Source organism: Scomber japonicus, chromosome 1, assembly GCF_027409825.1.
Source record: "Scomber japonicus isolate fScoJap1 chromosome 1, fScoJap1.pri, whole genome shotgun sequence".
Lineage (NCBI taxonomy): Eukaryota > Metazoa > Chordata > Actinopteri > Scombriformes > Scombridae > Scomber > Scomber japonicus.
The window spans coordinates 14,162,999-14,187,027 of record NC_070578.1 but is presented as its reverse complement, the minus strand read 5'-3'; the positions used below and the strand labels follow the sequence as shown (position 1 = coordinate 14,187,027).

At 39.5% G+C, this 24,029-nt stretch overlaps 1 protein-coding gene across 2 annotated transcripts in view; it reads right to left on the bottom strand.

The window, feature by feature from the left end:
* Positions 1-17,957, bottom strand: part of igdcc4 (immunoglobulin superfamily, DCC subclass, member 4) — a 52,558-nt gene extending 34,601 nt beyond the window's left edge. Inside the window, exon 1 of one of the 2 annotated variants that reach the window (XM_053336492.1) lies at positions 17,562-17,957. In XM_053336492.1, coding sequence (XP_053192467.1) covers positions 17,562-17,628 — 67 coding nt within the window. In that variant the 5' untranslated portion in view covers positions 17,629-17,957. The remainder of the gene's footprint in view (positions 1-17,561) is intronic. The other variant, XM_053336578.1, reaches the window with a different exon arrangement.
* Positions 17,958-24,029: the final 6,072 nt, after the last annotated feature.

Sequence of the window (24,029 nt, the reverse complement as noted above, 5' to 3'; positions counted from 1 at the left end):
TGTGTGAAACGGGGAGGCAAATCAAATCAGAACCTAAGAACTAGGGTCATGTGGATCTTTTCAAGTTATGATCATTTAGATGCAGTAAGTTGCAGTTGCAAAAAAAGTTTTTAGCTGTTTGAAAAGGGAGACCTACACATAATGTAAACATTCTGTACAAAATAGATTAAATTTGAGGAAATTAAATGACAGCTGCTAACACTGCATTCGCATGAGGGCCTGAACAATACTGGATTTCTGGGGCCAATACTGACTTTAGGGAGTAAAATTCTGATCTAAATATACTGGCCAATAATCTTATATAGAAAATATACATGAACACACTTTATTTTTTCCAACGATCCCCTTAAATGTAATGATCAAACACTTGTAACAAAGCTATCTAATGGAGGCAGGATATCTGCAGGTAAACAATAAACGTTATTGTATAAAATGGCATCATCAAGACATTAAACTTCACTTGGAATTTAATAAATATAAATTACTATGAATTAAAAAAACATACATACATATATATTAAAATCAAGTACACAAAAATATAACAAAAATGTAAAAAATTGTATCGGCACATATCGGAAAACCTATACGCTGATGACAAACTGATATATCACTCAGGTTCTAGTATCTACCATAACGCCTAGGGTTACTCATTCCTCTTAGCTTGTCTCTGTATTTGACAAAGGTAGTTATTGTAGTTATTTGCAAAACTGCCCCTCTTAGCTTTATTTGACTGAAGCATCTCCACTTTGGCACACTTTGGCATTTTTTCAAGTTGTTAGTTGCCTAATGTTACCTTGAAACCTCATTTAAGTTCTAATCGTCTGACTTCTTCTGTAGCTTGCAAATAATTGAGGTTAAGTCACTTCAAATGTTTTTTTCATGAAGTTACATTATTGTATGTTTATCTGTGTACATTTTAAGTTCCCTTCCCTCATTCATTTGAGAAATCTATTTGTCAATTCAGCTAAGAAACACACACAGGCAGAGGCACACACACATACACACACGCAGGCAGGTTTCCTTCAGCTTCTCTTTCTCTGGCATTGGATTAATTAAGTTAATGGGAGATGGAATTTTTTCCTTGATTAAATGAGGCCTGACCCCCACCATCACATCCTGATGAAGAGGTTGGGTAATGCTGAGCAAGGCTACACAGCGCTCTGGCACACACTGACACACACAAACACAACACACACACTCCTGCCATGGAGACAACATCCATGCACACATTTGCACTCAAAACCAAATACACATGCAGAGGCACATAAAGACACGCATGTAAATAACACTAATACATGAACACAATCTTGCAGGAACAGACACACCTACATGCGCGCAAACACACATGGACACAGATCACTTCCACGGCTCCCCTCTTCCTCTCTACCATTTCAACTAATTAGGTCTCATTAAGTCATTAAAACATTAGCAGCCATTTCCCAGCTCACTGCCAATAGTTTCACTTGCAAGAAGTGGGGATCATTCTTCGTTGGGTATGTAAGCCATTACACCTCACAAAACTGAAGTAGAGGTGTGTTGAGTAACATGCAAAAGAAAAAAAAGGGAGCAAAACGGTAATTTACTTTCAGAAAAGTTTTGACACTTTAAACTATTATAATATAGATACATAGATACATAAAATGCCACACTGTCCAACTTAGTTGGACAAAAGTTATGGTAACATTTACTAAACCAAGGTCTAACATGACCTAGTATACTTTTAAAAAATAGGCATGATACGCATTTCACATATTTCAAGACGTGACTCTCTCATCAGGGAAACCACACACACACACACACATACACACACGCTCAACATGCCCTAAATTTGTGGCCATGTCCCACACACACACATTTCACTAACATGTACCCACGCAAACAACCCATTACAACACACATAAACGCATGTACAGCCACATATGAACTGTCAGTATCTCATGTGGACACAATGTAATGAAGAGGGGGGGGGGATCTGTGAAGTGGCCATTTTGCCATTTTATCGAACAAGTGGGAGCTGCTGGAAAGAACAGGGTACACTCTGGGATATAGTAGCGGCTGTGCGGTCTCGCTGAGCTGTAGTGAATGGATTGTGATGGCACTGCGCCAAGAGGTTCATAGCTTACTCTAAGTAGAGAGAGGACAGTGGTTTACAAAAAGGGAGAGCAGAGAACTGAGAGATGATGATGAAATAGAAACAGTCTGAGTACAGGAGACAAACAAACATAGAAAAAAACATATAAAGCAGCAAACATATCACTCATGATGATACTCAAGCCCACCAGTAATAATTATAATACTTTGTCTGGAGTGAGAGTGCAGTGGTGGTATTTTGCGATATCTGATAAGTGATGTTTGGTGGACCTACGGCTTATATCAGGTGGATAAATATAAAAATTGAAAGACTAAAGACTGATTTGTAGTCCTTTTTACAATAAAAAACATGAAAAATAGATTGCAGTGAAGCAAAGTACAAACACTGGCAAAGAAACATACCGACCCTGTCTGTTATTTAGAGAGAGAAAAAGAGCGAGAAGCCTGGGGAGATGGAGACGTTGTTAGAGCAGTTTTCGCACTACCATCAACACTTATTCCGAAAGTCCATTTCTGTTAATGGATCACCTATTCACAAAACATTTGGGAGAACAGAAGGAGAAAGAGGAGGAGTAGGAGGAGGAGTGTGACCCGGCACAGCCCATATTTCACCCGGCCCAGCTCACTGTCAACAGAGACTGGACACCCCGTGACCCTGAGGCTACAGCTCAGGTTTCCACAGCCTCTCAAGTGAAGCTATACAATACGCCGGGCCTTTCATGAACTACAGATACCCACAAAGAGGCCCCCCCAATTCATGTAAAGAATTTTCTTTTTATCCAATGCCCCAGAATGACATATGTTGCAGTGGGTAGTTTTTTGTTTTTTTTGTGGTGCTGCTACTTGCTAAAGATTTCACAACAGTAACAATTAAATTTAGCCTATCCATACCACAACTGCATTATTATTAGAACCATGTCTATGTTGATTGTTTATGAGGCCGACATCTGCTTTGCACAGTTATGTTGTTCTCATATGTACATCATATGGTTTTTATATATTTAGCTGTGTATATTATCAAGTGGAAAGTAATTACTTTGTAATGCTGACAAACATTAAAAACAAGCTAAGAGTCTACAGCCCTAGCAGCTCTGTGAGGCTGCACAGCTGCAAACATCAGCATGCTAACATGCTTACCATGACAGTGTTAACAAGTTGATGTTTATGTTTAACATATTCACTGATGAAAATGTCTTTTGTAATATGGGTATTTATTCAATTCAACAATAGTATTGGAAATGTTTAAATTTTGACCTGATGATGGTGCTAGAAGTAAAGCTAAGAGTTAATCACCAAAGTCATTACAGAACGTGGATATCTTTACCAGATTTCATGGCAAGTGATCCATTACTTGTTATATTTCACAAAATAATATAAATTTTCAACTTCATGGTGTCACTAGGGGAAAAGTTAGGTTATCGCCAATATCAGTAGGTTCCATACTCTTAAGACATGAATGTTTGAACAGTTTCATGGCAATCCATGCAGCAGTTGAAATATTCCAGTCTGTGTGGTGGCCCAACCAACAGGCTGACACTGTCCTGAACAGCGTGGCTAAAAAAACTCTAAAAGTGCCACAGTGCTACAGTACATGTTTTGTTTTTTTATGGCAAAAGGTGGAGAGGATGAGGTAATGGAAAGAGAGAATACAGGACAAAAAGAGAGACTGAGAATGATAGAATGAAATAGAGGACTGAACAGCACAGATAAGATTAGGACATCCTTGAGACTCAATTGAAAGAGAGCAGCAAAATGTGATTACAGACGCTTTTGTGAAGAGGGACCACTGAAGCACTCAAAAGTAGTGATAACCAGATTGCCATGTACATCTGCGAAATTGACACAGAGGTAGTAGATAATTGCCTATGAGCCTTTCCAAATGATGTTAGAAATATATTGCATTGCACACACGGGTGGTACTTGTCTCAGAGAAACAGGGTTATAGGACATCACTATACACTAAAGTGTGATTGGCACTAAGCAGTTTACAGTAATGCCAGGAAAACTCTGTATGTTGCAAATCAAACGTCAAACCAAGTTCAACTAGTGCCTAGCTTATTGTTTCAGTGTTTGTTTGCTAATATTGATAACAACAAGGCAAAAAAAATACCTCCAGTACTTACATGTGCTCGCAGCCAAAAACTACCCACTGTGTGAATAAATCAATATTGAGACTACAGTTGTAATAATCTGGGCAGAGAAGCAGCAAGCTATGAAACCCTACAGGGACAATGAGACTCAAGTTTTGGTATGCAGGTGAGAAATAACAGGGGAAAGAAGGTCGGAAACAGTGAAAAACAAACCTTACTACTGTCTACATATTTCAGCTTTTCTTTCATAGGCTTCATTTTTGACTTTCCATGCAAAAAATGTTGCTTTGGGCAATGGTTATTTTCTGTAAAACACTGTCAGGAGTCTGAAGTGTACAACACATTCAACCCACTTGATGGCAAAACTCTCTGTTTACTAGTTGAGCAATGCCGCATACAGAAGCCTCGACATTTCACTGAATCCACAGTGAGGCTATGAGTCACTCAACAATGTGAACAGCTGCCGTGTCAGGTGTTAACCGTTCCAGCTGTGTTTCCTCCCATGATGATACACCAGGGTTCTTCTCACACGTCATCTAACCGCAAACACACACATACACTCACTTTCACTGTCAGGAGGCTGATACAATCAAAGGTTTTATTTTTTTTTAATGTTAATTAACTTTGGGCTCTAGAGTTTATATGACAGACAGTGTTGAAAAATGAATGGAAAAGAAATGTTATATTTAATTGGGAGGGTTGCACTTTTTTCACTTCCTTAATTAAGTATTCTGCTGCTCAGAATTTATGACCTCCATATTGAGTAGAATATTGTAAATCTATATTAAAATTCAAATGATTACCTCCCAAAAGCACATTATTGACATTTTAAGAAAAGTGAGAAATTTTTCACTTACAGTCTTTGTGTATTTGTCAACCTGCCTTTGCACCTGTCAAGCTGTATTTACATGTGCAACAGCTGACCCATGACCCATATGAGTTTAGAGCCACGTTTTACACAGTCAATCAGGTCTGGGTCAGGAACATAGACTGTATGGACATAACAGCAGTGACGTCACCCATTGGTTTGTGGACTGCTGCTTTGAGGCCAATAGTATCGGATCTGAGCAGCGCCATCTTGAAAATTTGAGGTGCATGTTGGGAAAAAAAGAACACAGATTCGACTTATATGGGCATCCAGAGGAGCAAGAGAACAGATCGGGGGAGGTTGAGAGGAATGGATCTCGAGGAAATTGCACACCTACCTACCACAGTCTACACCGGCAACCTGGTGATGCTAACCAAGTTAGCTGGTACGACTAACTACAGTATAACCACAAAACTCTGGAGAAAACTGTCAGTGTGAAACAAGTTCACGGCTATTTCCATACAGTCAATCTGTCCGCCCTCCTGAACCTGTGAATCAATCAACCTGTCAATCACGACGTAGACACGCCCCCAAATGCACACCCTGCTTTATTGTCAAATATAAAATCAGGGAGGCCAAAATTTCACAAATGAACATCATACTGCATTGAAGAAGGCTTTAAACTAGCGATTGAGACCATAAACACATTTTGAAAACGTTTACTGAGGTTAGAAATCAAGTGAGAAGTTTGTGAATTCTCCATTGACTTGTATAGAGACGAAAGTCCTTTTGACACCAAAACGGTCGCCCCCTGGTGGCCTTTTGATTGAATGCAGTTCTAAATGACTTCCGCATTGGCCTTATTGCAGAGGATCGTAACTCCCTGCCTGGTCAGGAAGGAGCTAGGTACACATTATCCTGAGTAACATTGAGGCTCTGAGGGAAGATGGCTACCATAACATGACAGCAGTGGAGCAGCTTTCCAGGCAAAACATCCCAAGGCAAGTGTTCTTTCTTCATCAGTGTGTACAGTGTACAAGTGAGAGCGAGTGCCTTGTCTTGCTCAGAAAGAACGTTTTCCCCACTGTCCTCCGTGACTGGCTTCCTGGAGGATGAAGCAAGGGATCTTTGGTACTGTAGCCTTAGCCACTTCCCTGTCCTTTCTGCAGTAACCAGCCCTAGGTAAACAGCTTTATGTCTTTTATGTGTAAAAATGCCAAGGGATGAAGAATACAACTAAATATTTGTACTGTAACGTATCATTTTATTTTATTTTTGTTCAAATGGATTTAATCAAATTTCTATTGAAAATGACCATTCCGAACCAGTATTGAAGTCAAGGTATCGGTACTGGTATTGGTTTCCTTTTGAACGATACCAAAAACAGTCCTAGTAACGAACCACAAACCTGACATTTACACTTTCTATTATTTATCATTCTGTGACCTTATTCTCACAGCCAGTAGAATGACAAATGGCATACCACTGTACAATGAAAAGAAGAGGGTTAATGGTGAGACAAACATGGCTCCTGTGTCCCATTGAATGTACGTGTGTGATTGTGTGTGTGTGTGTGTGTGTGTGTGTGTGTGTGTGTGTGTGTGTGTGTGTGTGTGTGTGTGTGTGTAAGAGTGAAAAAGGGAGCAGAACAGAAAAGGAGGGATAAAGAATGAGAGAGGGGGCGTACCAGTGCAGTCCCTCATGCCTCCTGCTCTATGTACAGTGCTCATTCATCCCAGTATGGCTTCCTCCAATCACAGAGCAGCATTCCTGCAAACAGGGCCTCCCAGCAGCATGGGGCCTCCACATGGCCATGTCAAGTGCCAGGCCCACTTGCATGAGTCAACAAAGCTGGCAATAAAACTAACATGGGAGTAACACAGGAGATCCGAATCAGAATCTGTTTATTCATGCAGCGGTGCGGTGAATGTACAGGAATTTGTGCTGGTGATATTGGTGCATGAGATGGTATACTGGCAATGTGAAAGTTCCCAGTATGTAGAGACAGTATGTGGGACATAGTGGTAAGTATAATAATGTAGAACACAGATGAAAATAAAAGACAAAACACAAAGGAAGACATATGGAAAACCTCTAAAAGCACTCCCTTATTCCTCAACGCTGTCTGGCGCTGCTCTTTGAAGTGAGGCACATGGACTGTATAATGCTTGTGTGCAAGGATCAGTGTTGAGCATCTCACACAAGGTCAGAATGATGAATGAGACTGCTATGTGACACTACCTGGTACATGCCGTGATGAAGGGCATACTGCACTGAGCAGGCCTCACATATTATACTTGCACTATTGTTCTCAATAATTTTTTTTTTTTTTATCACAGATGTGAGAGAGAATTCCTCTCATTGAATAATATACTGCATTTGATCAAGAACCAAAGGGTTTAGGCTTTGCAGAAATGACTATTCAGGAGATTTGATAATGTGTGTTTTATCGTGTGATGGTTACATGCAGTGGAAGTGATCTAGGAGTTAAAGCATTGTTTACTGCTGCACTTGCACTACATTTTACAAGTTTATTTTGACTTCTTCTGTAAGCATGTGGATATTCTAGGACTACATTTCCCCCAGCAGTATGTAGTCTCACTTTTAGAATACTGTAACAATACAGCTAAACCACAACTTGAGAGTGACATTGCAATATCTATATTTCTCCTCACCTACATGGTCACCTCTAGTGCTATTCCTCTACCCTAACGTGACCAAGCAGACAGCGGGGAGGAATGGAAGGAATGTGGTGCAGGTTAGTTGACTAGTGAGCACCGCCCGACAAACTTCTCAAACAAAAGCACACACTAACACACACACCAATAGAACTAAACTGCTAGAATACTAACCAAAATAATCAGTAATATATTAGCCAGTTATAAAGTTTATCTTACCACATACAGTTTACCAGTGCCATAAGTTGACATATCACATTAGTGGCATATAACTACATCCAAAAATCCCTAAGTGTGGGATAGAAAAATCCAGCTACAATAAAAGGATAACTGACTGCTTTCCTTTGATCTTGGGAACCTTTATTGCACAAAATATTAACATATTAAAGAGGAGAAGAGCCGAGAAAATATTTTAAATATGCAGTTTGCGCACTAAGGCAGGCACTAAAAAAACAACACACACACAAAAACGTTTGGAGAAGCAGTAACTAAGAATTGTAGACATTTGGTGTTCTAGGATCCGATCCACATGTACATACAGTAGATGTAGATGATGTTCTAGATTGTTGCCAGAGTCAATGGAGTTTGGGGCCACATATCCAAAAGAGTTTATAAGGCCTTGGACTGAGGCTGGTGATGGCTGAAAACTTTCTTAAATTATTTACTGTACAACTGTGACATTACTCTAAACATCAGCTCAAAATCACATCATTATACATCACATATCACGTCATTGTTATCCTATGTAGCAAACCTCCATACCCTAGCCAGCAGGATGAAATATTGCACTCTCTTTGCAATTTCTTTGAGTTGTATCATTGCAGTTGTAATATCTATTTGTGCTCATGGGATCAAAGAATTAATAGATAGCAGCATTACCAAAGAGCAAATTTTAACATCCTGACACACCAACATTTAATCTTTATACGCAGTGGAGGTACAACAACACGCAAACCAGATAAATTCAGCACATTACTTTGAAGATCCCAAGAGAGCAAATCATATGAATTCATAGCAAGCAAAATCAAGTTCAGCTGCAGCTCCCCACAGCTCCGAAAGCATGGAGAAATTTCAAAATAGGTGATATTTGGATAAACTGACCATATATTAGGAGACTTAAAGAAGACGTACACACATACATATTAAAAATCCTACAGAAAAATTAACACCTTTTAGCCATACTCCATTTAAGTAACCCCATTACTTAAAAAAAAGTAATGCATTACTTTACTTAATTACTCCCTGTGGAAAGTAATCAAATGCTCGTTATATTAGTTTTGCGTTACTCGTTAGCAACACCAGTGATGTCATGTAAAAGTCTTGGCCATCATAACACCATGTTGTACAAATGATAACTGCCTCAAAATAATATATAAGACAACCTGTTTCTCCTAGGAGTCAGCACAGGACTGGCTGGGCTGAAGAGCCTCTAAAAGGGCACACCAGATGGCGTTTCCATCCTGGCATAACACCAGTCCAGATAGCTCACCAAAGTTTTCCTGTCTGATGGCAGCTGTCTGTTCACTATTATCAGTACTTTGCGGAGTTTGTTTCCGAAAGACAGAGATTCCTGTTGTACAAACGAGCAAAACAAGTTTTGGCTGCTTGGTTTGGGTCACCATACACTCAGCTTGAGCATCACTGAGAGATTAATCTGGTACTGATGAGCTTAATCAGCATTGTGTGAACTGTAACGGACACTCATTTATATGTAAAAGTCCTGCACTCTAGCTTCAAGACTGCTTCCCTGGCAACTTGAATTGGCACACAGAGCACCATAAAAATCAACATATTCACTGCACAAATATACCCAGCTGAAACTCGGCCCAGGGCATCTTTAAATAATATGTATCCTAATTTAGCATGAACTCTCTGGGGAAGGGATCAAGATGCACTCACAAATCGCAGCTGACACACCCACGCTTATACAAGCAAGCAGGCACACTGAGTGTATGTAGCTACCTCAGCAAACACACACATATGCAGATACTTAATTTACCACTAATGTGTAATGAGCTATTCTCTACAGGCACTGTTGTCCGACAAGCTCTGGTTTTAAGTCTCAAGAGAGCTGGGTATGTGTGTTTGTAGAAATACTGAATGGGAAAGTAGAGTGTAATAAGTTATAGAACTAATAGTTATTAGAATACAATCAGTAAAACATGACATCAATACACAATTTACAATGAAATTACAAATGTAACATAAACATGTAAACATATTTAGGTGTTTTACTCACAAAAAGGAGATCATTCTGAAGTGTAAAGGCCAATGCCAGCCATATAGCAAGCTGAATACATCCCTCTACAAATTCAGTGTTTAATATTCTGTAGCTGCCACTATACGGAAGACTGAACAGCTGGCCTCTGTTGTAGACACAATGAACTGGAGCTGAACATACTCGAAACATTAAAGATGATGGTAGAGTTCAGAAGGAGACATGGATGACAACTCTTAGGGGGCCTATAGGTGGACACCAATATTGACTCCAATGTATGAGGGAGCCAGCAGAGGATACACTTCCTGTAATGGCTAAGGAGGTTCAACCTACCACAAAAACTCTTGTCTCAGTTCTACACAGTAATAATTTATTTGATACATGGACCAGGGGTTCCCCCAGAAAACTTGGTGGTAGGTTGGAAGGGCGACCCACCGGCGGCAAAGCATGTTTTTTTTTTGACTGTGAAAATGACTGAAATAATCAATGTAATCATTATAAGACATTTATTGACAATAATTAAGCACCAACTATAGTCACAAAAGCGCCACTGTTCAAGTACTGTTCAACACCAATGTTTTAATACAAAAAATACAATTAAAATAAATAAATTTGCACTTAATAACTTAAAATCCTGATGGCACATGAATCTTAATAAAGCCTTATAATGCTTGTCACATTGTAAGAAAAAATAACAATACATGAAAAAAAAACCCTCAAAAATCAACCAAGTAATTCAGACTGATCACTCCAAAGCCAAGGGGGTCAGAGGCTCACTAATATTAAGAGGTATGTATCATTTGGCCTCTCCTACTTTTTGTGGAACATTGCATGGATCACTACATGCCATTCTTCTGGGTCTCTCAAAGAAGACTTCCAGGGCTTTCTGGTAGTCCATCTCAGCCACGGGGGTCCATTTATTTTGATCCTCAGGCAGGCAGCAAGGCTTTTCCCTTGCAGTCTGTTTCTTGATCTATTGAAACATAATCACATATCTGACATTAGGAAAATGTATACCTACATAAACTGCTCGCAGAGAAGTGAAAACAAAATAATCACAGTGTGTTATCCTGTTCTTTGACTTTCTTAAAACAGGTACCACCATAGCTTATCTAACGCTGAATTTAATAGCAGCATTTTACTACTAAACCAATGTGAAATTAGCACATTTAATATTGTTAATATTTTCACGTAGTACAAAACAAACAAAATAAAACTTACCATATTTGGTCAGGTAAAGCCACCCGCTGAATTTCGGGTCCACCAACCAATTTTGATTAAATCTGGCACGAGCTCAGCCAACATCACGCTGCAGCACTCCTGGTCAACTGGTGAACCAGCGGGCTCAACGTCTCCTTGGTTCGTCCGACTTCGCAATAAAAATCAAGTAGCCTAGTTTGCTTGTAGTGACAGTCAGTGGTTTGTGGGGTGTTAGGTGATGAAAAAGACACCTTGTGCTTTCAACTTAATTACTAGTGTATAAAAAACTGTTTTGAATAAATAAATAAAAGCTGCTTAGCCTGGTGGTGGGAAATATAAGCCTGGCGGGCCGCCAAGCTTATATTTCTAATACACTGGGGGAAACCCTGTGGACACAAATTTTCAATTTTTTTCTTGACACTGCATGTTTAAGCTAATGTATTCAAATTGGAAGTATAGTTTATAAGAGATTATGATTTCATGTAATGTGAAATGGTTGTTGGATCATGTTGGGTGGGCGCTTGTCTCTACAGAGTTATGATTTGGTTTGCCACTTAGAGCAACACAACAGAGCAACAGAGATGATGTACACGAGTGGCTGAGGGGAGAAAGTCTAAATATTTAGCAAAGCAAACCAAGGTCAATGCAAGAGCATATTTGAAAAGTAAACTCAAATGTAAGGCCCATACTGCTTTGTGTATATATATATATATATATATATATATATATATATATATATATATATATATGCTATATGTGTAAATGAACTGCTGACACGAAAGCCATACATTATGAATTTTCTTATGACGTATATCAAGTCTATTCCTGGGCTGCTGTCGCACATTGCCGTTTCAAGTTGCTATGATTACGCCATTATGAGAGTTTATCTGGTTTGTTTTGTTAACTTTTTTATGTACCTTGAATTTGCCAACAATAAATTATTTATTAACCAGCACATTCAGCATTTGGTCTCATAATTCTTTGATATTACTTGGGTTTTTTGACAACCGTGCTTGTATGATGCAAGTAAACACAGAATTGAAAACAAAGTAGGATACTGAAATATAGTCTTTTTAAAAATGTGTGTAGTGAAAGTGTGTGTTGGTCTATGAGTGAAGAAATTCTTCTTATGCGTCTCACAATTCAGTGAAACACACACTAGGTGAGACTGTCATGCAGAATGTCATTAAACTTTATCGCAGCTAGTGAGGCAACTTTTGCGTCACATGACTTTAATTTGCTCTACACCATCATTTGTACCTTCTGTGGTTGAGCTTCAACTTAAATTACGTGAGACATCAACTTTATGAAGACATCATACGATTCTTCGAAATGTAATGATGCCAAACTCAAAATATTCTCTTTTGACACTGTGCCGAGTCGAAAATGTGACCCCTTGTGTAACTTAACATCCCCATGATATGTAAGCTAGAGCATGGACTTTGCTCCAGAGTACCATGGTGCAGTGCGTGGAATAAATGGTTGACTCAAAAAAACATTTCCCTCCTACCACCATGCCTAACATTGCACAGGGTCACTTTTAGCAGTAGGATTCCTACAGGCTAATTTTCCTAGGGTGCTCAGTGGTATTCACTTTGTATGAAACAATCTGTTGAGATGACCCTGTCTGACTTAATAATATTGAAGGAATAACAGTGTTGTTTTTGCCCAGAGCAGCTACTCAGAGTAGATGTTGAGCTGTAGAGTTATCCATCTATTGCACACTAAGAAAGAGTAATTTCATCCTTCCTAGAGCTCAAAGCATGCAGAAGTAGTCTTAGGTACTTTCAAAGCATGCTAAAATAAGATGTCAGGAGTGTGGTGATGTGGATGGGCTCACTCACAGCCCTCACAGGCATGTCAAGCACAAGTGAGTTCTTAATGAAAATCATCATAATATTCACTTAAGGTGGCTAAACTGGGAAATAGAGTTACCCTGTATCACATTGAGCAACCCACATTATTTCACTTTGTCTGTCATTAGAAGCTAATGTAACACAACAAGGATGAGGAAGTTGTGATAAACACATAATGCAATCAGAGACAAATTAATGAGTGTGTTGTAGAAGTGTTGCAGAAGCCAAGAAGAGGAGTCAACAATGCAACAATGTGCCATTGAGGGCCAACAATCTCTAGGTTTTCTAAACTTAATTTACTTTTTCTAGCTGCAGGGTCATCATTTCCTGAGTCATTAAGTCACCACCCACACAAGCGCTCCTTAATTTCCTTCAATTTAATTTCATAAAACGAAACTAAATGTAATTGGGGCTTAAAACCCAATAAAATGAAATGCACAGCAAGAAGAAAATGCCACTGGGGTTTAAAAAACAATGACTTTAAAGGTACTGCAACGGCAATTAGAGCTAACTCATTTAAGCTCTTTCTGCCTTTTGCTTTTTGTTGTTGTTGTTGTTTTTTCACAGCATAACATGTAAATAACAAGGCAACAAAGTCATTTCTCTACTGAAAAGGATAAAGAGCTTTCAATCCAGGCCAACACTTTGCTGTGAACAACATACTGAGATTTGTGTCCATTTTTATCTTTGGTGCAAATATCTCTCATCTAATCTGTGACACATGCAGGACAGATTGAAGAATCCGCTATGATGTACATGCTATGCTTGCTTCAAAACGCCTTACATTCACTCTTCTTTTCTTTTTTTTTTTGATTTGGTGCCTTTCTGTGGATGTTTGCAGGTTTTTGTTTGCACTGATTTTGGTTTAGAGAAAGGATGGTGCCTGATTGCAGAGAAAAAAGTTCCTTTCCCCTTAATGAAGGCACATCACACTATTGCTATTCCAGTAAGCAACTGCTGCAGACTGCTGGGCATATCCCACTAATTAATGTATTATGTGAAAGAGTTAAGCTTCACAGTGCAGAAAAGCATCACAACCTCAATCAACACTTAAAAAAGCTGACTGCTGAGACATTAAATGACACTAAATGTGAACTGTTGGCCTGTTACTACATACAAATTAGAAGGCAGTCTATGCTCTTTCCAACACTGTACATCTGGTTCTTCACATAATTGGAGCTTCCAGGGTAAATTAACTCAGTTAGTAGTACCAATACTTCCTCGTGTAACTGCTGCTGTGTTTACATTTTTCATGTGCATATAAAAAGGCCAAAGGCGTTACAGTAATCACATTCATTTGCTCATAAAGTCTTGCAGGACTGCAGATGTTTTTTATTATGTCCATTAATAACTGTGCCGTACTGTAAGTCTGTGAATACACAGACACAGATGCTCAGCCTCTTTCCATTCCTTCATTTGGTTGTGATGTGATAAATGCAGCTGACATATTTTCATTTGATATTTAGAATGGACAAAACAAGCTCTTTGTTTGTGGATGTAGCAATGGCCCTTGCCCTCCAATTTGCCCCACGAGCACCATAAATTCATGTCTGTCCCAGGATCATCCCCCCATCCCTCCACTCACAAGCTTAAATTCCCACAAAAAGCCCACAAGCACCAAAACCCACCACACTCATGCTCCGATTTCTGAACCTAACAAGAAGAGCACACGGCAAACATGCACACATCAAGTCACTGTGTGGTTTCCTGGTCTTGGTGATGACTACTAACAATGCAAAGTAATTATTTGGTAATCATACATGAAAGATACTAATACGCTCATTTAATCACAATGCGTGGTACTGCTGTCAGTGTTTTGCAGAGCTCTTTAGTACAAATGTGACTTTTGATTTGAATTTAAACACTTTCTGATGCCAATATACTGTATTCCTTCAATATTCCTGTACCATTCTGTGATTTGTTGAATGTTCTTTTAACCATTGCATAAACTCAAAACTGTTTGGTACCAACTTTCAATGATAAATCTTACAGTGCAAATAAATCAATTTCCTCCTTGCTGTTATCACAGACAACCTCCATCAGAATCGCCATTTACCTCCACAAGATTTCATCACCTGGATGTGATTGCCCCCAGCATGGCACTCACTCTACTGTCAGTAAGATCTCAAGGGGAGTCATTCCTTATTCTGTCTCTGCAGGAGTCTGCAGGGCATGGTAATCTAACTCTATATAAACTGTATCCTCTGACCTTCTACTACTATATCAGATGAAAGTCAAGGAGCTATACCTCTATTTGTCTCCTTTTTAAATCCCTTAAATGCATAATTGAACAATGAATAATGGATCTTATGTAATAAGATTACAGTAGATCTCAAAGGGAGGTATTGCCTCCCCAGATGCGTATAAGTACTTTAGAGCTTCTAATCTTCATTCCACCACGATTGAATTTTCAGCGCCACGCCAATCCTTACGCACAATATTGCTTTATTTCTCATCATCATATCATCATATTAGCAGCAGTCAGTGCATCGTAGCTACAGTGCAGGCAAACATGAGAAACACTTTAAACAGTACAGCTGCTCTAAACATGACTCCACTGGCTGATGAGTGAGAGTGAATGTTATGGTAAGCAAAGATTTATTCTATTTACATCTACAAGCAGAGCTGTGATTTTCTTCCACCAATCAAAGCTTGTGTAGTAAAGCCATGTTCTATACAACCAATCAACTAGTAGAACATATCAGCAATACAATATTAAATAATAAATTGTTAACACAGGTATTACAGGTATTAGGCACAGGAAGTTCAAGGTAGTCATGTGTGTTTGTGTATTTTCCTCTCATCAGGACATTTGTTCATAATGTTGTGCTGCAGGACTTATTTCTTTAGAGGCACTGTTCACAAGGAGCAAAGCCTTATTTGTATTATGCCTAAACAAATATTACAGAAATTATGTGAGCCACTTTTCTATCAATGTATTAATTATGTCTGCATTGTAAAATGTCAGAAAATTGTGAATAACTTTCCAGAACCCAAATTGGATTCTTCAAAATCCTTTTTTTATCTGAGAATCTGTCCATGACCCCAAAGATAACTAGTTTACTATCATTTATGACAAATAAAAGCAGCAAATCCTCACATTTAAAAAGCTGGAACCAAACTGGATGAATCAACTGATTTAGCTTTAAGTAAAACTGAGAAATAATATTAATTTGGAGTAACCATGTCATTTGTCCAGCCTAAATATGATTACCAATTCTTTGAGGTCAAAGTCACAGAGGACAAATCTCAAAGTTCTCTCTCCTTGGCAAACACACACACACACACACACACACACACACACACACACACACATACACACGCACGCACACACACACACACACACACACACACACACACACACACACACACACACACACACAATCCACTTGTCTGGCCTTAAGCTCTTAACAGATAACTACCAACTTGTTAACTTGATGATGTTCCTTACATCAAACTTTATACATCTATGAACATTTTCCTACATGCAGTCAGGTGCTTACAGATTTAGGAACACAGTCAATAAACTGATGAAATGTGTTTTCATTTCACCCCAATTTCACTCCCTCCAGTCTGCACAGAGATAATGTACATGTTGATGGCACTATTTGGTCATGTCACCACCACACCTGTAGCTTGTTTCAGTAGTTTTATGTAGCCATGAAGATGTCCATATAGAAATCTGTGAATGCAGACTATTTTGGTGAACTTCAAGAAGACAAACCTCATGGCATAGGCCTATTCAATTTTTTAATGTTATATAAACCCCCTCCCTGGCCCTGACGAGCATTAACCTCCACTGACATTCAGTTCTTTCTCATGTAAATCCTGTGGTCAGGCTTTCACCCACTCATTGCCTGTGACTTTCTCTCCTCTGCTGTAAGCTTGTCCTCTCAGGAGCCACCATTAATCAATGTCTCTCACGATCAGCTCTCAGACATATTTTTCTTCAAATTTACAAAGTACATAGACAGTTGAAGATGATCTGTTTAATGACACTGTTACTCTTTCCACTAAATCCTCCTCACTCAACTTTCTGAGTCAGTGGCTAAAACCAGACGTCCCATGCGCACACACAGTCTTTCTGAGTTATACAGTGTGAGAAGAAAAAAGAAAGTTCTGATGTTTTATTGGTAAAGCAATCAGCACAATTAAGTCTGAGCTGCGTACAGGACCCTCTACTTCTGTTAAAAGTCGAGACCGAGTCTACACGTCTTCATAATGAACCCCGATCCATGTTTGATCTGAAACTTCCTCGGTTGGTTCAAAGCGCCCTGGCAGCCCTGTGGCAACATTCAGGGCTGCTCCTATGCTGGCAATGTGCAGCAACTCCGTAACGCCAAAGCCTATAGCGCGTCCTGGGAGACAGCCATGAAGTAACAATACACCCCTACCTCCCTAAAGCACCGCACCGGAGAGGCCACATGAGGTGAACAGAGAATACGAAGGGGTATTTCACAGACCGTGCAAGGTGCAAATTCACCAAAGTGGCTCCCCTGTCTTTTATCATAGCCCACTTCTGTTGTGAGAAACTGCACTTTAGGGGTAATATGAGTGGCCCACTGCCTCACACATGCACTCCCCTGAAAAACATGCACATGATTAAAGTGAGAGCTTTACCTTGCTTGGATGGACCACAAAACAGCGAAAGAAGACAGAACAGCCAAATTGTACTCTCCACCGCCATGTACAGCCTTTGATTTCCACCAGTGGGGTATAGCAGCGTGCGTCTATACAATCAGCTATACCGTTATAGCGACATGCATATGTTGGAATCCGCTATTGTCTCCGCCGGTGCGTAAGGGAGTCTCTGTGAATGTTTAGGTCTCTTTGGTAAACAGTCCCCTCGCTTTCCTAACAATAAGGTTGCACTAGTCGGGGGTGAGCCGTCGTGTCTCTCGGCGATTCAACGCCATGTTGCGAGCGAATGTTAAGTGTGTGACTGCTGGTCCACACACGATACGCACACGCATGGACGCACACATGCGCGCGCACATACGCGCACTGGCACGTTCACCAGACACTGGCTGGCTGGTCGATGCTGGAGTCCTGAAAAGCTGTCGGTGATTCTAACACACCCCTTCTTCCTCCTTTTTTTTTTGTTCAACTCCATGCTTTCTACTAACACTTGCAAGATCCATTCTAAGCGGCTAAGCTGCTTGAAGACTTGCAATACCAAATTTGTCCAAATGTATTTTACCCCTGGAGCCCTCTGTCTCTGTCTGGAATGATGGATTCGTTAGGGGAATGCTTCATTCTCTGCTTGACCAACACGAAGTGTGCATAGTGGTCTGGTCAAGCGGCAATCTGTATGACGGAATGAACCCAACATTGGGAGACACCAGTGATGTTTATGAGCACTCTCACATCCAAATACAAATGTTTATGTGTAAATACCATCCTCTCTTGGCGCAAAATCAACACTCGTTGGTTCATATAGATACATGTATATGTTTTTAGATTTCACTCAACCTATGCACATGCACAGTCGTGTGTCTATGGTCGCATGAACGCTTGAATGTGAGCAGGTTTGTGTTAAAAAAAATGGAGAGCAGGGAAGGCACATGTGCTCTCTTCGCAAAAACAGTCAAGAGGAGGAGGCAGAGGAGGTAGGGCGGGATGGGCAGTGGTGGTGGGGGGCGTGCATCCCAATCAAACAGCCAGCTCGCCTCCTGCACTGAATGCTGAGGGACCCACTGACTTTTGCATGCAAACACATGGCAGGAACCAGCTGGAGCCCAGCCTTCCCTGAGCAGACAAAGACTCGCCTGGTGTAGCATTCTCAGCATCACTGATACCAGTAGCATCCTCACATTCACCAGTATACAAACATAGTGCTGGAGAGAAAAACAAAGGCTTTAATCGGTCAGATATAGCTATATAGAAGTACACATATAGGGAGGGTCTCAAGACAGAGGGTGTTGTATTGCTGTGCAGATTGTAAAGGCAAATTTGTTTTTGTTTTTTTCATATTGGGTACTGTATAACAATACAATTTGACTTGCCATATACATCAGAGCTGCTACTTGTTACATTGCAATGAACTAACGAAATCTACCTTTTGATGATGTTCATAACATGCTTGTTGGTATTGCAGGAAATCCCACAATGGATTAATGTGGAGTTATTTTGTACCATTTGAATTTCAGAGCGCAATCTGTGCTTTTTTTTGTAACTCAGACTGAGTGACCTACAGCATGTAGGAGTGGGATGCTCTATATATTGCCAACAACATGGAGAAAAAAACACAAGCAAATCATAAAAGGCTGTAATGAAGAAGGTCCCTTTTGTAATAACGTCTTGTCCAGCCACATTTCTTGTTCTCACCAAATTCATTTAATGCTGATATGAGATTGATTTGGGCTGATGAAATGAAATTGGATGGATGTATTTCCCAGGTGTCTGATTAAAGCATATGTCTGGGCCATCGGATTATGTGATTGCATTGGAAAACTAATAGCATTGCTGTGTCCTCTGTGATTGTGGTCAAGCTCTAATTTCCCTGCTTCTCCTTTTTCCTCCCCAGCTGCCGTAAAGTAATGAACACAAACTACCAGCTGCTCACAAATCACTCTACAAAGCACTACAATCTGAATGCACAAACTATCTATAAGAAATAGCTTCAGTTCAGTTGTGTCATAAAATGTTGACACTTCACTTTTTGGCTTGGGGTTTTGGCTGTGTGCCTCTATCTGTCTCACTAGGTGCATATGTGTGTGGGTGTGTGCATGTCCAGGCGTTAGTGTGCATGCGTGCATGCGTGCTGCTCTTCTGTATAGTTATTGTATAGAATGTGTACAATAAAAGCAGTACAAATGTGCAATGGAGGTCAAAATTACACAGTATAAATGTAAGCTTATGTTGCAGAGCCAACAGTCTAGACAGACAGAAATGAAAGACTTGTGTCCCCTCAAAACCTCAAGAGGTGATCCAGTGCAGGGTACAACCTGGTCCATGTTATGTTCTTAATTATAAGTAACCTGATTCCTTTAAACCACAATCCAACTGAACATGCTGCAGCAACAGTTGAAATCGCATCTGCAATTTGTTACCCTCAGCAGGCATGGCTGGCCATGCACTCTGGTTGATATGTATTATGAGGCCAGTAGCACTGTGATTGAACATTGGTGTCTCATGACCATATTTAAAACACTTTAGTACAAGATGAAAACAATGTGCGCCAGGAATTACAGAACATTCTTCCAATGGGCACATCTTTTGTTTCACAGTCAAGCCAGAGAAAGAAAGCCAGGACAGCCAAACAAAAAAATGCTGAGAAAATTATTTGCACATTTGATGTTCTGCCCACTGAGACCAATTAGGATAGTAAACTTGTCTGGCTTGAGTCAAACAGCAAGAGGTTTTAGTAGTTTCTCTTGGCAGTAAGTGGTAGGTTGGTGTTGCTGTTTTTCTTTGAAAACAAATTAGATTTTTATACTACAGACGTTATTGTAAATGGCTTGTGAGGAGCTGAACAACTCCACTGCACTCCAGAAAGTGTCCATAACTGTTGTATTTACAGTTAGAAAAAACACTTACAGTCAGTTTCTTGAAATAAGTGCACAGCATAACATAAAACACTTACTTAGTGCAACTACACTGTTTTGAGAATATTCCTGAGTTGACTGACAAAGAAGTTGGCTTTTTTTCAAAATACTGTCATGATCATTGAGTTTGTTTTAATTAAGGTCAACATTCAAAATTAATTAGTACTTATTATATGTCACTTGCATTTCTCGTCTTGTTTTACACATACTGTATGTGGGCTCAGAGTAAAGGGTAAAGACTTCAACATAACAAGCTTTATTTTTCAATGACTGTACTATCTAATAGTACATTAAATGTGCTGCCAAATGATACCATACTGATTATATATTAACACCACCCTTAGAAAGCACATACTTTATGCTTATTAATAATTATAACACATGTATAAAGTATTACACATTAATTTAACCTCAAGTATCTACTAGCTGTTATGACTTTTTAATGAGAGATTTCATGAGTGTCTGTTATAGGAATTGGTAAAGTGTAAAGAAATGTATATTAATTAATACTTCATGAGATCCATTAGCTTCTCTGCACTGCAGCGATATCTGTTTTTTTAAGTTTTCATATACCATCATAATTACATCATTATTTTTTTGATCACCTTAAAGGTGATTTGATACAATAATTTTCATTATCCACAGTAGCAGGGACTTCTGATGTCTGAAATGAAGTGCTGGCTTCATAAAGTAATCACAATGTCTGTGTGGCATTCAGTCATTGCTACAATTAGAGCCCCAGTAAAATATGATGGTTAGCTACTATTTCTTTGGTTCCATTATAATTTGGCCTTTCAATTGGTGGCCTTTCTATTTCAGAGATATTTAAGTTAGTAGAAAAATGACTCTTTTATATATTGTACCACTAAGGTTTTTTTAATAGACCTGTTTTTCAAGGTTAGCAGGTTAAAATTCTACTACTAAACTTGTGATGTAAAAGCAAGCCAAAAACAAATCTGCAGTTTGAAAAGTAGCAACTTAAGAAAGTTGTCCAGCAAATACAGCAGTTATAGTGGTATTTTTTTTAAAGCTTTTTGTCATTAGATGCTCTGACTCTGTCCACTTCCTCCCCTATTTGTTTGTGTCCTTGTCTGTAGGCCACAAGCGATACTGTCTTGAGTCTGTGAGGTTTTTGTATTTGAATGCTGCCTCTAGCCTCTGTGGTGGCTCGGCTGTCTTTCATTTTCCTCAAGGGCAGAGACACCCATCTTCATCAGACAACAGAGTGTCTCCTGAATAGATAAGGAATTACCACAGACTGACTGACAGAGAGTGAGAACAGTGCCCCCAGCTGGAGGTGCTGAGGAGAGACATCAGGCCAGACACAGGCATGCATCATTCATGTCAACAGTACAAAGGGGGAGACGATAATCAGAATGCTGAGTGATCACAGTGCACAAGCAAGATATTTTCTAGCAATAACCTTTTGTGAGGAGAAATGTATGTATTTCATTGTAAGTTCCCTTCCATTTGCTTTATTTCGCTTGTTTGTATTAATACAGTACAAATTTCAGAATTCACTAAACCTTAGTTTTGATATAGGGAAAATAATAATCATATATCTGTCCTTCACTTCCAGCTGAGTTTAATCAACTACTGTGAAATGTTTAGTGAACAAACACTGTATGCTACAGTCCATGGTTCATGTTTGGATATGTAAATGAGGTTGGTGTATGATTGCCTTGCCACAATGTTATTCCACCTCCTACCGCTGGAGGGGTGCCCTCTGCATGCTTGGTCTGGAGGAAAGCGTCTCCATAGAAACTAAGACAACGGTGGCACATGGGCTTAGAGGGTGACTGGGCAAATGTTTTTTCTTTTTAAGAACAATGACTGTGGGGTGCACTGGCACTGGGCCGGCATTGAGAGCATCAAGCAGGGATATTGAGTGTCGAACAACGGACACATATTTTTATCTCATTTAAAGTGCATTTACACACCCAGTCATGAAGATAAATAAATGTATTAATGTACTCAATAAGAAACAAGTGGACTAGCATGTGTGTGTGTTATGCCTGTGTGTATGTGTGTTTGTGTGTGTGTGTGATGGTGTAGTAACTCTAAATTTAACAAATCAAAAACTGTGACATTTGATTAAAATATTTTTAAAACAGAATGGAAAGGACATGATCTCAGAAGACAAATCTGACACACAAATAAAAGATGAACTCTTTACTTCATTTAGAAATTGGTGGATTATTTGTGGGTCATCTGAATGACCATTTCAAACAAAACTCCAAGAAATCAAGTGCAGGATGTCTCTACCTCTGGTGTTCAATAAGTGTTGATGCTAAGATGTCAGGCCTTACCCTTAATTTCCTCCTTTTCTCTTTTTCCCCTCCTATCCCTCTCATTTGCTCACTGTCTTGCTTGATACTTAATACCCTGCTTTCTGTCTCCACCCAGTCCAGGGTGAGGACAAAGCATGCAGCAAAGAGGAGCCAGAAAAGACTCATTGTGTTGCATCAATGCTGTGTTGGCAAAGCTTATGGGGGAAATCTGACTTTCCCATTCTAATCTATGCAGAGTGAAGCACTGTTGGTGAGCTAGAGTGGGAGGGAGTAGGTGGACTAGAGGCTCTGTTAATACAGAGTAGCACCATTACTCCCTGAAAGAAGCAATCCTTGTCCTAATTAGCTTAAAAAGTAAATTCTGAATTAGAATCTCAGTTGAAGATTGTGAGGCGCTAAGACAGGAGCTCATCTTAATGGAGCCTTGTGTGGGGTGGAGATGAGAGGGGTAGAATGAGGGACTGAGTGGAAAAAGACAGATGCAGACAAAGAAACAAGGAAGAGAGACCACTTAAAGCCAAATCTTTTTCTGTTCAGTTTTCTGTGTAAGCCCTATAGCTTGATTGCCTTAGCACAACCTTTCAGATGATTGTCTAGACTGAAACTACTTCGGCTAAATATTAATGGAGATAGAAAGGTGAAAAAAGAGGGTGGCAGGAGGGACAGTGTTATATAAGGGGAAAGAGAAGTGTCATCTGTACCAGCTATACATCCCAGTGGCCTTGATTTGACAAAAGATATATATTTTTTTACGAAATCATTAATTGATTTTCCAAAAATGGTATGCCCTTTCTCTCTCTCTCTTTTTTTTCAGCCTTGACTACACTGATTGCATCAAGTGGGTCTCCACGCTGATTTAAACCACTACTGCTCAAAAAAAAAGTACAGCTCTTAGTGTGTTACCTTGAATGTATTGAACATCAGAGCTAGGATGAGGATAAGGATAAGCAGTTTGGAGAAAATGGATGGATGCTCAAGCAGCCTTGCATGTAGATGTAGTGCTTATGTGGCTCTACATGGGATGACAATTCACCAGGATCCACTCTACTCTTCCACTCCCCTCACATCAAACAACTGCAAATGTTTTTTTTCTTCTACTTTGGCTAACTTCATTTCTTTTTTCGTCATTTTACCACTTTTACATTTCTGTTTGCAAAAAAAAAAAGTTTTGCAAGTGTATCATTGAGGAGCTCAATGTCTTATAGAGAAGGACACACACTACTACAGGAATGCATTCATGACATTGATGG